At 39.4% G+C, this 18,334-nt stretch overlaps 1 protein-coding gene across 1 annotated transcript in view; it reads left to right on the top strand.

The window, feature by feature from the left end:
- Window positions 1-18,334, top strand: part of ENOX1 (ecto-NOX disulfide-thiol exchanger 1) — a 141,166-nt gene that overhangs the window by 57,546 nt on the left and 65,286 nt on the right. The window contains exons 5-6 of the mRNA XM_030456302.1: window positions 316-528; window positions 15,964-16,070. Of these exons, the coding sequence (XP_030312162.1) occupies window positions 316-528; window positions 15,964-16,070 (320 nt within the window). The remainder of the gene's footprint in view (window positions 1-315; window positions 529-15,963; window positions 16,071-18,334) is intronic.

Genomic DNA, 18,334 nt, shown 5'->3' with positions numbered 1-18,334 from the left:
GCAGAGGTCTCCTCACTTTACTGTAGGGTCACTCCATATCACTGGACGGCTTAAGGGAGATGTTCTGAAAGAAAGAAATCAGGCCACAGGGAAGGGAGGAGTGCTATTAAAATAAGCAGCAGACAAGTCTTGAATGAAGATTTATGTAGCAGAATTGGCTTCCAACACCTGATAGGAGAACAACCCAAAAGTTGCCCAAAATTATATACCACAAGCAGAATTTACGGTGATTTTAGTGTGACACGAAGCAGAAAGCGTGCCCTGGGGCAGGATGTTTATGCCCGTGATTTGAAACCTGTGCTTTGGTTGTTCTAGATGACAGCAAGTTTTCGGAGGCCATCACAGTGCTGCTCACATGGATTGAGAGAGGCGAGGTGAATCGTCGCTCTGCAAACCAGTTCTACTCCATGGTGCAGTCGGCCAACAGCCACGTCCGCCGGCTGATGAACGAGAAGGCTGCTCACGAGCAAGAAATGGAGCAAGCCAAGGAGAGTTTCAAAAATGCCTTAACAGGGATCCTCACTCAATGTAAGTAGCTCCTTTTTGTCCAGTGTTTTTTGTAGTGATGGTGGTGGTGGTGGTGGTAGTGTTTTGGTTTGTTTTTTTTTTTTTATCATTTTGTTTGTTTGCTTGGGGGTAAGTAGTTGCGATGCAGTCATATTCTACTTCATATCCTATTCCATACTCTATGGCAATTTGGAGCAACAAGGACCATTCCTAAGAGCTTATTTCTCAAGGTGAGCAAAGTTTCAGTAGTTTTATTATTAACTGACAAGGACGTGCTCTATTCATACTGTCTACTCCTGAGTAGACATCACGCTTCAGGAACGGACCAGACAGAAGCCTCCCTGCTCTGTGCAAAGATCAGGCTCTTGTGGAGAGTAGTGATATGGAGCCTGTGCATTGCAGTTAGTTAACTAGGCCAATTACAGAATAGAGGACAATTAGGTTATATTTTTAGCCTGGGTTTAGGTAAAAGGAAGCAGTATTCAGCAAATTTTAGGGATATATTCGCAGCACACAGGCCACCCCCACACTAGAAGAAGATGCTGTACTGCTGCTGGCATCGGGACTGCTTGGCTGATACAATGCCAGTATTAATTTGGCTGATAAACTGCCTTAAATATTTAGTGCTGGCAGCTATTTCCTTAGTGCAGAAATATAATCAATGGAGTTACCTTAATGAGGTTCTCTCATAAAACAATAATTGGGCTACTTGCCTAGATGTGTTCTTCAAAGAGAGAGGAGAAAGGATAGAATAGGAGAGGATAGAATAGGAGAGGAGAGAAGAAAGCAAACTAATATAATTGTTGCTGGTTTTTAACATCTACTCATGGCTCCTCAAGCTAGAGGCTTTATGGTACTCAGTAAGGTGAAGTCTGAAACAAGTTCTCATATGCAAACTAAAAGCAAAACTCAAGACAGTTTACCAGATGGAGAATAATATATTTGTTACATTGCAATTTGTGAATTGTATCCCTAATCTTTATATATATATATATATGTATATATGAGCCTTAAATGCTATCTTTCAAAAATTGGGGATTAAGGCAGAAGACTGGATGAAGTTTCCTGGGTTTGGAGAGCAGCCCATGGAAGCTTCCTGCATATGATGGAGCGCTAAGCATCTCAGAAGACTAATTCATCCCAGGGCACATTTCCTTCTAATTTAGGAACTTATATGCCTGGATTTAGGGAGAAAGATTCTGGGCCAAAGGCATTTGATTTCTGAGTAAATTTTAAAGACCAGGTAATTCCCATGGTAGTTTGCCAGGCAGTGTCACCTTCCATCTCAGCATCTAAAAGGCAGTGTGAGGAGCAGAGGCTCAGGCACCATGCATGCCCACACTGTTCAGTTCACACCAGGGCCTTTCTGCTCTTGTGTGCCACAGCCAGCATTTAGAATTGCCTTCTTCAGCTGCATTTAAAAAAAAAAAAAAAAAATCCCCTATTGTCAGCAGGCTGAACTTTAGTTAAATCAGTCTAAATTAGCCTGTTTGTCACCAACTGTTGTAGAGCATCTGTCACTTGGAAATAGAGATCCCTGTAGTTTCAGGTGGAAACTTGCAGGTTTGGCTATCTGGTTTGTTCCTGTAATATGCAGGAAGCTGAAGTTACAAAACCAGAAATAGATCTGGCTTCAAAACATGAGTTTCAGAGTGCTACATTCACAGCAAGGCCTGGAGGATGAGACCTTCTGACAGATCTGACCTAGGAGAATGAGGTCAAAAAAAAAAAAAACAAGCTCAGGGAAAGGTGTTACACTCTGATTTTATAAGAACAAATTTAATGAGTTTTCCAGATGTCCCACATAGGTTACTTTATAAAGATCATAAACATTGACCACTATTAGCGTTAATGTGTCTTATTAAAATTCTCTGCAAACTTGCTCTGAACAGATGGATGATGGTTTTACTTTACATGTCTAAGATTGCTAAACATGAAGACTGTGAAATGAGCTTCCTTTTTCAAGAATTGTCCTGTCTTGGAGTTGATCTAAGGATTGTTTTTTCATGCATCCCTTTCAATTGTTTTCCCACAGTTACAGTTCTGATCAGTTACAATATGTCACTTGCTTTATGAAGAAGAATTTGAAAATACTAGATGTCCAATATAGGTGGTTATGGTCTATTAAATTCTGTGGAGTGTCAAAAAAACCCACTTGTGCTGTTCTGCAGTAAGGATACAGAAGTCTAGTGTAATGCTGCAGCTGTGTGGCCATTTGACGAAAAGATTACAGTATTTTTAAAATACCATGTGGCATTCCTCTGTCACAAACTAGGTCATATGTCCAACTCTGAGCTGACCATTCTGGGCTTTCTTTGCAGTCAGGAGAGAAAAATAAGCATCTCCAGGGAGTGAGTCATCAGACCAACCTCATGGTGCTCTTCTGGTGAGATAAATCATCCCATGGAAATGCCATTTTTTAGTCTGTTGCCTGTAGGGGACTGACAACCCAGGGCTGAGAACCCAGTGTCCAGCTTCTACATGCCTTGTTTAGAGCAGGTTAATCTCACTTACTGTGTGTAGTCCTGCTACAGGAGTCCATAGCATAAGGGATGAACTTGGAGTTAGCTAAAATTGCTAACATTATAGCAGTGAATATTATAGGGAATGAAGAAGAAATACATTAAGAAAATGGGCTTAAAGTGCAGTCGCCTGGAACACACACACAGTCTATGTGGGTCTCAGTATAAAATGGTTTCTTATTAATGAGGATTAGTGTGGCCAGAACATTTCAGCTTATGGACCAGCTACTAAAGAAGTACAGGTATTGAAATCCCTGCTACAAATTTCTGCCTGCAAGTAATTAGAAGATTACCTAAGTGGATTACCCCTAAAAACTTGGGCCAAGTGTTCAACATGTGAATTAATTACCTGACCACAATACTTGTGGCAGGATAATCAGTGAAATAAAGTGTATTATTGTTGTCATACCACCAATTTACAGCCCCTGGTTTAAGTTCTACAAGGAGTCTTAGCCTTGTCATGGTGCTGTTTTAGTTACTTGAAAGATAAAGAGAGAAAAATGTCCTTTTCCTTTTTTTTTTTTTAATTAAAATTGCTTTGTTTTCCTAGATTTGAATCTCTGATTAAAATATGGATTATTTTATGGGATTTTGAATAGTTCTATCTTTCTGGTTTGGTTTCTAAATTCTTTCACTTGCTTCCACAGCACAGTTCCATGTGGCACTGCTACCTGATTTTGCATGCATCTCCATTTCATTTCCTCTCTAACCACCTTTTCAGCCTAAGGCTTACAGATGTTGATCCTCATGTTTAAGAAAAATGGAAGGCCCAAAGGCATCTGCATTGGGCTGGTAGTTTTTTGGACTACACAAAACTCACAGTTTTGTCTTCTGACTTTCTCCTCCATACAGTGTAAACATCATCTCCCTCTTATTGAGGTCCCTCAGTGTCCCACATTTTCGGAAGTACCTATAAATGAGTCAAGATCCAAAATCCCATGTTCAAAAATTAATTTGATTCCTCAAGAGTCAGACACACTGCAGGCTGGGGGTGTAAGCAAGTAGATAGATACTGTAATTAACAGAAAAGCCCCATGGCTGGGATCTGAGCAGCAGGTGACACTCTCTTATTTGGTCATTTTTGTCAGTTTACTAATGGATAAATCTTCAAGGGGCTCAGGCACCAGGTCCTATCAATCAGTATTTTGTGCTCCTGTGGGGGAACACTGGCAGGGTTGTTTTTATCATTATTTCCTTGTTACATGGTGGCCTTGAGTTTTGTTCTCTCCTTGACCTTCAGGGAATTTCAGTACCTAGTGGTAAGGAGGATCTTTTGGAAAGGTGTGTTTAGATACCCTGAATGCCAGTGAAGGAATTGAACCTAAGCCTCCTCCTTTCCAAAAGTGCTCTAAATGGTGAGATGTGGTGCTCTAAAAGGCAATATGGACCTTTCTTAGGGTGTTGGACAGATGGCTTTTAAGCACCTGATCCAGAACGATGCCTGCTATAAGTGGCATGGCACTGAACAGAGAGAACATCATGTCCCCACCCAGGGTATATGCATGCAGAGTCCATCAGCTAGATAAAACATTATCTTATCTATCTGCATTCCCCAGCATGAAGCCCTTCCCTTGTACTTTGTAGAACACCTGAGCCTTAACCCATCACAGGTGATTACAGACAGTAACCAGGGTCTTAGAACTTGAGTGAAAAGTCTGTGTGTCAAAATGTGGGTCTGAAGTTGTAGATAGACAGATGGTTCTTCCAATAGGGTAAGATGGAGTAGAAACATGCAGAGTCATTTATTCCAACGTAATCCTGGTGGACTTGAGGTTGCTGGAAGGGAAGCCTGATCCCTTGGTATCTCCTTATACATTAACTGGCACCGTGGGGAAGATATGTGCTGCATGTTCTTGCTGTACCTTGGCAAGCAGTAATTAGCTCACTGTCTCTCCATAAACAGATTTTGAAAGCAGAATGTAGGCCCCCTTAAATAAATTAGACATGTTTAAAGGGTGCCATCCTGAATTTCATTCACAACAGCTAAGGGAAAGCCTTCTTTCTGGGATTAGGTAAGCCAGTGGCAAGCCAGTGTAGCAATCTCCATCACTCAGTAGTCAGGATTGGTGTATACAAATAGGTGATCCTGGTATTTTCAAGGGACTTCATGGATAAGCTACATCCCAACATGTTTTTTCTGTTTCAACTACTAAATGTCATGCCTCATAATAAGCAGTAAAAGCGAAATTGCTACAAACTTTAACACAACTTATAAGTGACAGAATGCAAACTTCAGTAGTGCTACTGGAGTATTTGTAAACTGTAAAAATGAAAACATGGTATTCTTTTTCTTGGCATGGTTCTAACTGCACTCAGGGATCAAAACCCTGTAAGTTTTGACCAGTTATGAATTCTTAAGATACAAGGATTCAGATATGTGGATAAAAGTGGTATTATTCATTTGTTCTGAGAAGGAAAGGGTCTCATGAGAGCAGAGCAGAGGGGGAGAATCACCTCCCCTGACCTGCTGGCCACACTTTTTTTGATGCAGCCCATGATATGGTTTGCCTTTTGGGCAGCAAGCATACCTTGCTGTCTCATGTTGAGTTTCTCATTAACCAGCATCTCCATGTCCTTTTCCTCAGGACTTCTCACAGTCCATTCTCACAATCCATTCCAAATCACTGTTGTTTTCTTTATGTCACTGGTGTACCTTTGCCACAAAAGGAACTAAATGTGTTTTTTACATGGAAGTAAACCCAAAGATATTCATCATTCAGTTAAAACCCACAGAATTGTGAAATTCTGTCATTAACTTGCTTAGCTTGTCTCTAAGCATCCTTAGCCCTTTTATTCATGACACAGGATACACCTCTGAGCTGATTCAGTAGGGCTGTTAAGAACCAAAGGTTTGGGAAGAAGTCAGGTGATAGGCGAGATGATCATAGGGCTGGAGCAGCTCTCCTATGAGGACAGACTGGAAGAGTTGGGGTTATTCAGTCTGGAGAAGACAAGGCTCTGAGGGGACCTTATTGTAGCCTTCTAGTATCTGAAGAGGGCTACAGAAAAGCTGGTGAGGGACTTTTTAGGGTATCAGGTAGTGACAGGACTGGGGAGAATGGATTCAAACTAGAGGAGGGGAGATTTAGATTGGAAGTTAGGAAGAAGTTCTTCACCATGAGGGTGGTGAGACACTGGCACAGGTTGCCCAGAGAGGTGGTGGAAGCCCCATGCCTGGAAGTTTTTAAGGCCAGGCTGGACAGGACTCTGAGCAACCTGATCTAGTGGGAGGTGTCCCTGCCCATGGCAAGGGGGTTGGAACTGGATGATCTTAAAGGTCTCTTCCAACCCTGAAAATTCTATAATTCTCTGAAGACTATTTCAATTTACCATGGTAAGGTCAGATTTGTCACCTTGAGTTTTTCTTCCCTTCCTACTGAAGAACTTCAGTGGTGTATTGGAGTACTCTGACTTTTTTCTTTTTCCAAATACCTGGTAGGTATCTGATAGAAATTTCCCTCCTCCCTTGTGCCCCCCAAATAAATTGAACTTAAATAATTCTGAAGGGAAATGTATTCTCAACAGACTGAATAAAATTTTCCTGTCTTCTGGTTTGTTCATTTTCATTCTCTGATCTCTGCGGATATGATTTAATCTGTTTTAACATTATCTGTGCCTTCACAGATAGAATCAGAATTTTTAATATGAAAAAAAGGAAAAAAAAATATTGTTAAAACCCTTTTAAGCTTTCTTCAAAAAAAAAGATTGGGGTCAGTTTTGGTTTTCTCATTATAGGTTGACTTCAAAAGTTTCTCCATTACTTTAGAAAAGGTATAATTTATATTGATGTGACAGTGATTACTAAAATCACCACCTTATCTGATTTGCTTTAAATTCCATACCGTGGTCCTTTTTCCCAATAATCCTTCTATTTTTTAATATATTCTCCCAGTACTAAAAATGAAGCCAGTTGCATTACAGATACTGAAAGTATGCTGGTAAAAATTCTTTTAGCACTCAGACTTTTTATATACATTCATGTATTAAATTGCTCTGCATTAATAACAACTTTTTAAAAGGATTTTCCTGCTCTTTAATTGTCCAGTTTTACAGTCTTTCTGTCTTTTGCCAGTGACTAATTAAAAAATATGAGCTTACTTTATGTGCAGTTTTTAGGTCATCATTAAGCTCTTTGTGAGAGATTGAGTCATATAATGTGGCTTTACAGTGCAGCCCAGATCTCAGTTGGTGTCATACAATGCCACTATAATGCAAATAAAAACATTAATCATTCGTGTCATTAGTTGCCACTATTACTTTCCACCTTGATGTATTTCTGAAAGGAAAATAAGTAAATACAAAATAACCTCCACAATCTGCCCAGTCCCTTTTGATTAGCTCATTTAGCTGATGTTCTCTTTGCTTGTTTCTGTGCTAATAATTTGACCACTAAAGCTCAGCTGGGTATCTCTACTCTTCTTTATTTGGCCTCCCATTTTCTGTCTCATGTACCTATGTTCTCAAAAGCCTTTCTGTCTAGGATGCTGTGGCAGTAGCAGAGATGAAAGACTCTTGTTTCTGTTTTACCTTGCTTTCTTATAATTCCTCTCCACTTCCTGGCAGTATAACCCTTTGTGGTTGCAACCTGTAGTGTTTCAGATAGCTGCTTCTTTTGTATTTCAGTTCCTTTGAATTTCTTCATCCTTTCATTGTCTGTAGCCTTTCTTCCACAGAAAGTCAGTAAGAATCTTGCTATTGATTTAAGCATGGCCAGAATTTCAACTGAAGCTCTTCTTCTGTTATTTTTAAGACTTTTTTTTCTTTCTTAATGGAAGCCTTTAAATATGCATGATGTTTTATAGCAAAATAGTAGTGCTGCCTCCCAAGAGATTTCAGTCTAAAGCCCCATTTTGACAGCTCAATCCACTTGCCTCGACCCTGCAATATTTCCTGGATGATGAAGCCAGGTTCAAAGTGAAGAAACATGTGCCAGAATCACATGGAAATCTATGCTTGGGTTTGAGCTGCCTTGATGAGTAGGGATGAAATTAAGGGTGTAGTGTAACAAGGCAACCAGGTGCCCCTAATTGCCAGGGAGTGAGCATGAGCTTGTGTCAAGCCCACCTGTGCCCAATTAGGGCGGGCCCCCACTGCGCATGAGCAGGACCAGGGGGCCAATAAAAGGTGAGTCCTGAGACACAAGCTCAGCTCAGTCCTGAGCACGCTTTGCAGAGAGGTCAGTGCCTCTTGGAGCACTGTATTACCTTCGTTGTGCCACTAGTGCTTATTGCCCTCGGGGTGAGTCTCTGGTGGCGCAGCTGGCTAAGACCCAGTACTGCAATGCTGAGGCCCCGGGTCCGTGACTCCTCAGAGACTTACCCTGAGGGTGATGAGCGCTAGTGGCACAATGAAGGTAATACAGTGCTCCAAGAGGCACTGACCTCTCTGCAAAGCGTGCTCAGGACTGAGCTGAGCTTGTGTCTCAGGACTCACCTTTTATTGGCCTCCTGGTCCTGCTCATGCGCGGTGGGGGCTTGCCCTAATTGGGCACAGGTGGGCTTGGCACAAGCTCATGCTCACTCCCTGGCAATTAGGGGCACCTGGTTGCCTTGTTACACTACAAAGGGCCTTATTTTTCCCAGGGCTGGACTGTAAATGTTGTACAGAAATGAACAATAAGAGATGAGAATAAGGCATTGAAGCAAGGAAAAAAAGAAGGAAAGTTCACCCAAAAGGTTTTCTGGGTTGGCTGGGCACACATGTTGTGTGGTTTGCACATCCAGAACTGTTCAGACTGCTGCTAAGTGAGTGAATAAACCTTGTGAATATGAGCAACCTTATGCAACTGTGGTTGAAATACCTACTCCCTTCAGTAAACACAAGTCTTGCATCCTGTCAAGTCACTGTGTACACCAAATTGCATAATTTGTGGTGATGGCAGAGATGTTATGGGGGCAGGAAAAGAATTTTGTGAAGGCATGGACTATGTAGGCAAGAAAGATGGACAGAGAGAGGTGGGGGGGACAACAATACAGGCGTAAAATGAGACTGGAGGAAGTAAAAAAAGAGAAAAAGGGACAAGTCATGGCAGGCAGGGAAACATAAGATATGAGAACAAATGAAGAAGTAAACATTCCCACATAAGATGTGTGACATGATTGGGTTTTTTCTGATTGCCAGAAGAGGCTAAGGCTTTTCAAGCCTCCTCATCCACTTCTCTAGTCTTTTTCTGCATTAAAAAAACCACAAAAAACACATATTATGTCTGAAACAAGTATATCCCTCTTGATCTCCTTGGAACATTCTAATCTGCAAGATTACTTAGAAAGAGGTGCTTCACTTAATGGGATCTGAACCAGAGCTCTGTCACATTTGTGATGTTCCTTCATCTCAGAGTTCCCTTGGGGTCCTTTTTTTGGAGGCTTACAAAAATAAGTGTTTCTACTTTTGCTAGTTTTAAATCTCAGGACTGAAAAAGGTCTGCCAAACCATAAATAACAATGAGAACAGCTAATTAAATGCAGTGCACTGAGGATGTCTTATAATCCTAACAAGCTGATAAAGCAGCAGTCACTTAAGTCTCTCTATAAGTTACTGCAGTAGGGAGAGACAGGGGAGGAGAGGGGTTTTTTGGGTTTTTTCTTTATTTGTTTGTTTTTGGTTTGGTTTGGTTTTTTAGTTTTGTTTCTGGATGTCAACACAAGGTCCATAAAGTCTATTCTGTAATATAAGATGGTGGCATTAAAAGAACAGGTACTGTACCTGCCCTACTGTGTTGTGCTGTCCTGAAGTCAGGTTCCTGTTTGTTGAGCACTGACATGGAGGTGAAATGGTCTTGTTTAGTCCAAGTGATTTATCACATGGCCCAGTGCCAGCACTTGCTGTTACACCAAGCTGTCAGTTTCTCTGTTGTAAATTAAACCACGTTTCACCACCTAAAAGATTTTCCAAGCTTATTTTGTAGACAGGTTTTCTAGCACAACCTTGCAGGGTAAACTGGGTTCTCTTTAATCAGAGTGTATTTTTTTATTATTTCAAAGCTTAAGAAGGCATGTTCTTCTATTTCTAGAACTATTGATTGTTGACATACATACCTCAGATAAATTATTGTGCAGGTTTCAGTATAAATCCTAAAAAAGGGGAGTTTTCAGTATCTCTGTAGTGCTCCTTCTTCCACTCTTCCCCACTGGGTGTCTTAGCTGAAAGAAAAAAGAAAAACAGCAGCTGCTGAAACTGAGGTTTGATGTATTTACAGGACCAGAGATTCTAGTTTGTGGTGTGGTATTTTTTTATTTTGTCCTTCATCTCTGTGGCAGCATCTGCTTATTGTTTCATGAAAAAAAAAAACGTTTCTTCCTGAGTCACTCAGATGTAGACCATGGATATTCACTCCACCTCTTAGTAACCCACACAAGCAGGCTGGCTGGGACCAGTCTGAATCAGAAGACAGAGGAAAGGAAATCCACTATCAGCCCCAGAAAAACTCCTCCTGGTTTCAAACCCTGCAGGCACAGACAAAGGGAAATGTAGAAATAATACAGTGTTATTTAGAGAGGACACAGATTTGTTTCTCATTCTTTTTCGTATTCACCTAAGTGAGACAGTGTAGGCAGAAGAGGAAAACATCTTTTTCCTTCTGGTAAGCTTTGTAATGGCTCTCTGCAACACTGAGATCCCTGAATCAGAGTGATAGCAGAACAGGGAAGGCTACTAGAAAAAGATGTCCCTACCAACTCTGTCTATAGGAGTAAATTAAGCTGAGTTAGGGCAAGCTTGTCCACACAGTTCAATCATAAAAAAACTGTTGCTCTGGTCCATATAGCATTTTCCCACATAATTTGGGCACAGTTTAGTTTGCAAGTGCCCCAAGTAGTTTCCAAAAAAAGCATCTTTCTGGGAAGAGAGAAGGGTTGTTTCTGCAGGGATACTCAGCATATTTTACCAGTTGTTTCCAGGGAAGTAGAATGGTCCCTGGCTGGTTTTGATTGCTCGTAGAGATGTAGTTGTTGGCAGCAGGGAAAATTATGGAATGGCAGCCTTGCAAGTTGAGAAAATAAATCACTGGAGGCACCCTTCCCTTGGTGTGTCCAAAAACTTGAGGATATAATAGTCCTTTGGTTTTCTCATTTGGCATGTCATGTCTTAGGACTATGTCTTAAGGAATCTACAGTCATACAGACTCAAGCAGTATCCTTCTCTGATAGAGGTGCAGCCATGACTCACCCTATTTTTGATACCAATAGATTTTTTTCTGAGATTTTATTTTGATTTTAAAAAACTAAGCAGACTCAAAATTCCCACAAAAACCAGACACAAACACAAACCCAAGGATGCTGTCAAAATCTATGTCTTCATTATACAAATAAATAATGGCATTTTCTTATGTATACAGCTGATGCTTAGCAATAGGGTTTACTTAAGGACCCATACTTTCCTTTATCTGCATTCTTCTCCAGGGTGTTATCTCCAACTTCTGTGTTTTCTTCCTCTGCCATTCAGTGACAGTCACATCTGTGTCTCCCTTTGTGGCATACAAATTGAGTAACAAGGCAGGGCTGCGGGTTTTCAGCTGTAAACATGTGAAAAGCAAATTCTTATCTGAGCGTAAACAATATCATAACCAAAAGACTGAGGGTTTGTCTCAGATTAGTTAGAAAAAAATATGTTTCTTTCATTACTCTGCAGTCTGTCTCCTGTCTCTTATTAGTGTCACATGCCATCCACCTACGTGCAATTTTAGCATTGGACTTACCACTAAGATCTCTTCAGTACCTCACCAGAAGCCTTTCAGGACCATTGTCAAAAATATTCTCTCTCCTGTCCAAAGCTGACCTGGAGACTCTAAGTCATTCACTTACAGCATCTCACTTTGACTACTGTAATTCTTTGGTTTGCTGGGCTTGGAGCCAAATCGATTGGCAGACTCCAGCTTACTCAGAATGCAGCAACAAGGCTTCTGACCCAAACCACACCAGCTCTATATCCTCCCTCTGCTGTGAATCTATATTTGAAAAGCATGTTACACATTTACTGTAACAGTTTCCTTTACACTGTAATTTTATGGGTGGATTTTTTCCTTTTACCCAGTTCCTGTCAACTGTTCCACTCTTACAGAATTTTTCTGAGCTAAATTGCCAGAAATTCTCCTCTCACACTTACCATAATTTAGTGCAAAGCCCTTTTCATCCTGTAGCCCTAATTGGTGGAATTTTAAGTGAAACTCTACATGAAATCTTATTATTTAATCTGCCAGGGAAGACTTTTGGTTTTATTTTAGCACACTGTAGTTCAGTTTCGATTTTGTTTCTTTTTATCACATAGCATTATAAAACATTCGGTTGCTGACATACTTTATTATTGCATATAGTAAATTAAAAGTGATCATGTATGCGTGGCAGCTAATAACACAGCAAGCAAAGGAAAAAATCATGATTTCTTGTCTCCTGAACCTGAGGAGAAATTTCAGCTTTCACTCGGTCATGTGTTTAAAATAGCCTGCTTGATAAATGTAATGGAGGGTAAAAGTGTTCTCTCTACCTCTTAATCTACAAATGAGACTATACTTTGATTCTCATTTATTTCTGTTCTTCTCTGTTAGTATCATTTTCAAATATCCTGTGTCAAATACTTTCCTGCCCTGGAGATAATTCTGGTTTTCCCTTTAATCTGCTCTTTTCTGCAGCTTCTGCAGGCATAGTTTAAGGGGGTCTTGTCATTATTGTTTCTAGTTTTTCTGTTGTTTTTACAACAATATCCTATCCTGGGAGCTTGTTTTATGATGACAAAAACTGAGGTTTGAACTTTCATTTAATACGTTTGCTATGAGCTGGCACCTCCAATAAGGTGTATTGTAGTTACACTGCATTTATTAAACTAGGATGAAGGGTTAGTTGTTGGGGCCTTATATGTTATTTAGAATTCAGCAGAAAAACAATTAGATAATAATCCTTTACCTGAAACATGCCACATGAACTACCAAGTGCAGAATAAGTGGTTAGCAAAGATGCAATTGTTGCATCCTGTAAGTCATATTGGTAAGAAAAGAAATGACATTATGGACCCTTCCAGAACAATGTGGGGTTTTAAAACCCTAATCTAGTAAGGAAACAGCTTTGCATATGGTCAATGAAAATTTGATGGAGCGTCGAACTTACCAACAGATGTTTGACAATGAATATTTCATGTTACTTAATAATTCCACTTACCAGTTGCAGTTGACAGTAAAGTGCATCCTGGAGTTCAAGGTGCCTTAGAAAGATAGGTATGATCTCATATTTCATTTTGGAAGTTTCTTGCTGGGAGTCAGAAAATAGTCTGAAAGACATGGTCAGTAGTGACACTGGGAGCAAGTGTTTCATGCAGATTTTGCAGATGTCAGCCCAAAATCTGGTGCTCCCCTTTTGCCAAATCTTACCCAGACATAGAAGAGAAATGTGTTAACTGGAGAGTTTCTCACCTGACATAAACTCTCTTGGCTTCTCCTTAAGGATTAATCTATGATCCTTATGGGATGTGTGTGACACTTTGCCCAGTCAAGATTCACCCAGATCAAGGCTGAGGACATTATCTCTCCTTTACCAATTAGCCAAAGTGCCAGAGTTATGCCAGCTTTACACTTCCAGGGTGTCTGTGAGAAAACAAACTCATCTTGGTGCAACTTGGATTAACCTCCAAACAAATATGAGCTTGCAGAATGGGTTTATATTGGATTGCCATCTCATAACATATTATTACAGGATTTTGATGCAGTACAAAATGATGTGAAGTCACTTTCCTGTACTGTCAAACCATGGCTATGGCTACTCTTTAGCTTAGATGTAATGCTTGGAGACCTTTAGATTTGGGAATTACCTGTAGATGTTTGTAACACATCATAGCCTTGATTGTTGTGTATATTGAAATAGCTGTACACACTTTGATGCTTTCTTTGAATACAGAGCAGTGAGACACTGACCTTTGATATGTGTTAATTTAATAGTCTCCTCTACATTTTCTTTTTTTTTTTTTTTTTTTAATCCCAAGCTACCTTTTCCATAAAGTTACCTTAAGTATCATGATTTTCAGCATTTGGTATTCACAGTATCCTACCTCCTGTAGGTTTTTAATGCCTGCAAGTTAGGTAAGTGAAGGAAATCCCTTTTCTGCTCACTTTGTCTACTGCAGTTATGGCAGGAAAACTCTTCGAGGGGAGTTTCTGAAATGATCAGATAATGACTTGATAAATCTTAGCACCTGTTTGCAGGATGGAAATTAAACACTTTAAAGTTCAAATGTTTTTCAAAATTCAGATGATCTTATTAATACTGAGTCATGGAAAGTGATAAACCAGCTCTGCTTCATATCTTTGCGAATCTTTTCTACTTGAATTTCCACTTGCAAACTAAAACCAGATTGTTAATTAAGCAAGATTTTCTGAGCACCTGGGTCACCAACACAACAGTAGTAATTAAATTCTAGCTGCAGTTTCAATACACATAATAATGAAGTGCTTTACCATTTTTATTCTTTTCAAATTAATTGAATAAATATACACGGCATAGATTCCTTTAATGCATCCACCTTTAACTCCAAGAAAGTTGTAATAGGCTGAAATTATCATGTTTGCTGTTAAAACTTGAATAGATCAAAACTGATTGGATTATCACAGTAGTTTTGAGGCTTTAGTATAAACTACATACAAGTAGCTTTCGCATAAGTGACGTATAAGTAATAATTTTCAAAGATGACATTTATTTTCTATTGCTTTAGAAGTTAAATAACCAGCCCCAATGATTGCAAAGAAAAGCTTCTATGCGTGATTGAAAATGTTGTAGTCTTCCTGAGTCTGAAAGAAGTGAATGGGGAAAGAGAGCAGCCTTTGTTCAGCTCTATGAGAGACCAGAACAGAGGGTTTTACAGCACTCCTGCCACCATGTCTCAGAGGAAGAAGGGGGAGGAAGGAGCTGCAAGCTGCAGCTTTGCCAAACAGTGGATATCAAATCAGTCCAGGAATCTAAAGAGATAAATAGCCAAGAACCTTGCAAAGGAGTTGAAGCATTTTTCAGTTTGAGTTCATAGGTCACCACAGCTACTCACTCAGGGTGACAGTCCAGGTTGTTTGTAAAAAATCTGGATTTCTTGGTGGTCCTTTGATTAGCTGTGTGGGGATCCAATCAACTTAATCTTAGCTAAGCCATTCCTAGGCAGGTCACTGTTGTGGAAGGAGGATGTTTCTTGTAACTGATGCAAAGAGAAAGAAAAGAGTATTGGGAGAAAAGGTTCTGATTAGCTAAAAACCTAATTATCCTAGCTAAGTCCCCTAAATATTGATTTCTGGCTTAAAACCAAATTCATTAGAGCTGAATGAGGGAAGCCCATTTCACATCTCTTCTTCGTCTTAGATTCACAAAAATGTGACTGTTCCTATACATAAACACACACAGGCCATGGACAGAGCGACCCACCCCAGGTGAGCCTCTTTGTATGAAATAAAGGATAGGCAGCAGCTTTAGGTATAGAATTCAGGATTGATGTATGGCTCAGTTGCTGACAAACCCCTGCCATCAGGTAGTCACCCTTCACAGCAGAGCCTGCTTGTCTTTCCCCCTTTCATTTGCTCAGCCTGCTCACCTGCACCCAGCTGCTGCAGAGGAGCACGCGTCAGGTTTATGCCTGGAGCATCACTTCAGTACTCACAGACCTGTAGCCACTCTGTCAGGGACACGTGGCTACACAAAGAGTTGTAGCAGATATCACTGGGAGGCAGGTGCATGCCTGGTTTTTTTCTGGTACCTAGTTGTACATTGTGTAGACTAAAAGTTATGGAGGCAGACTTGAAGGGAGACATCTCCAACATTGCTAAAATGTAAGTACAAAAGACACATCATTGGATGGATATTGATGATGTTGTTTCAGTAATGACATCATCCATAGACTCCTAGTGTCTTTGCTTTGCTTCTCTATAGTGATCACAACATAAATTGCTTGTCTTGTTTGACTTCCTTGTTCACCAAAGTTGAGCAGATTGTCGCCGTTTTCAACGCTTCTACCAGACAAAAAGCTTGGGACCATTTCTCGAAAGCCCAGCGAAAGAACATAGACATTTGGCGAAAGCATTCTGAGGTTGGTGATTTTATTATTACTTTCTATCCATCATCTCACAGCTGGATTGACACAGAACGAGTGTGATTGTAGCTGGACATAGTGCACTCAGCAATATTTATGGCTACTGTTTTAGCTGTTAATCAAATGGCCATTACACTGTCTCATCTACAGTATGAATTGCTCCCGTTGCTCTCTTTATGATAATAGTCATTAAATAACACCAAGACAGAGAGCAATGTGTTTTTATTTTTCATGAAAGATTTGGAAAATCATTGGAGGATTATGTTTACTATCTAAAATAATGAACTGAAGTAGTGAAATGAGGAACAATATTTTCAACTAAGGATAGAAATAAGAGTTATTTATGAAAAATATCTTTTTAGGAGCCATAGTGATCTCTTTTTAAAAGAAGCATTCTGCAGCAAAGATTTCTTTTTTCTCGTGCCATCATATGGTCATTCTAAGATGACTTTGCCTGAAAAATAAAATAGAGAATTTCTTTCCTAAGTCATGACATAAGCATATTAAGTCCAGAATTATCACATACTCCTTCGCATTTGTTTTATGTTCATCTTTAAAAATAGTAGATACATAACTTGTATTGATTCCAAGTATTATGCTTGCAAAGAAACCAATATAAATGTGATCATACAGCCCCACAGAGTTAGCAGTGTGGGACCATGCATGTGTGACTGTCATAAGCAAAAGCAGAGGAAATGGAATTCTAATTCCCCTTGCTGCAAGTGGCAGCAAAGGAAGCACTAGACCTCATCCTGTGTTTTGGTCATCCAGCTTTCGTTTTTAATTCAGTAAATACGCTATGAGCCTGTATTTTAAAAAGTAAGTACCACTGTCTTTGTTTTCTTTCTTTGTTCTTTTTTTTTTTTTTTTTTTTTTTAATATGAGCAACTTAAATACACTTGGCTTACTTTCATGTAGTACAGTGCGTTGATTGCTAATATCACAGTCTTCTAAATGATTTTTCTCTGTATCAGAATAAAAACTTTAGAAGGTAAGATGCACTTATTTAATTATTTTGTAGTATACTTGTAAAATAAGTGTTGTACACTTAGTTTGAGAAACACTGAAGTGCTGTGATATAAAACATTTGGATAACATTTTAAGTGCCCATTAACTAATGCTGAATTACAGTTGAATACCGATGGCACTAAATGTAACATCCAGATGAATACCAAATGGATTCTTTAATATCAGTGCTATTATGGTGAATACCAAATGACTTCACAATGTTGGGACACTGAAAATAAAATGTTAGCATAATTTATTGGTACGAACTGTATTTTGCATTTTGTTCACAAATATTTCATATAAGTAGTGAATAAAGCCATTGATCAATGGAAAGTTGGGAAGCTGGGGATTGACATTTGTCTTATCCTTTTAAAAAGTATGAAAATATGATTTACTAGTTGCTTATTTCAATTACATTAAGCCAAATCTTTCTTAAACTGATCTTCTGTAAAGGGATGTGATGTGTCATTCATTTGCTGGCTTCTAAATATTTCATAAATTGAAATGTATAAGAGTTGGACTTTCCAAAAATGCTAATTCACTACTTGTTTTTTCAAATATTATTGTCTTTTGTTTTCCTAAGAGGACAACAAAACCACTCCAAAACCATGCAAAGGCATTTGCTGAACTGATGTATTTTAGAAATGCCTGATTTTTGGATGTGAAATGATCTAAATGTACCAAATGACATCTTTGATTTGTATCGTATTTTCTAGCCATGACATTATCAGCTAATTTGTTTAATTACCAGATCACTTTCCCTTTTTTGATAAGCTTAAGAAAGCCTTGCTTGAAACCCACACCCCAAGCAAACATTCATGCCCATAGACATTCTCTGCAGAAGTTTATTGGCTTTGCTGATAATGTAGGCACTGGTGCATCAAGGACATTTATCCCCTAAAGAGGGAATAAATGCAAGCTGAAGTCTGCTCACATATGTAGTATATTTCCCCAGGAAAAAGTGCAGGTGGCCTTTTCCAAAAAGGAATTAAGAAATAGCTTGCTAGTTTCTTCCAGAGGTGCCTCTGATTGCATGAGGCACAGGTTGACAATTTACCTTTTTAATCACTTTTAAAAATTGAAATAATTATCATATAAAACGCCCACTAATTAGCCTCCTTGCCTTAATGGACACCTATGCATTTATCAGAATATTTCAGATTTGCTGATGAACCAAGGGTACAGCTCAAGGGAAATGCTTTCCCTTTTTCCATCCAGTCCCTCTCTGACAACTTATTATTAATTGCAGGGAG

Source organism: Calypte anna, chromosome 1 (assembly GCF_003957555.1).
Source record: "Calypte anna isolate BGI_N300 chromosome 1, bCalAnn1_v1.p, whole genome shotgun sequence".
Classification (NCBI taxonomy): Eukaryota; Metazoa; Chordata; class Aves; order Apodiformes; family Trochilidae; genus Calypte; species Calypte anna.
The sequence above is the reverse complement of the archived record's forward strand: the minus strand, read 5'-3'. Positions and strand labels throughout refer to the sequence as shown.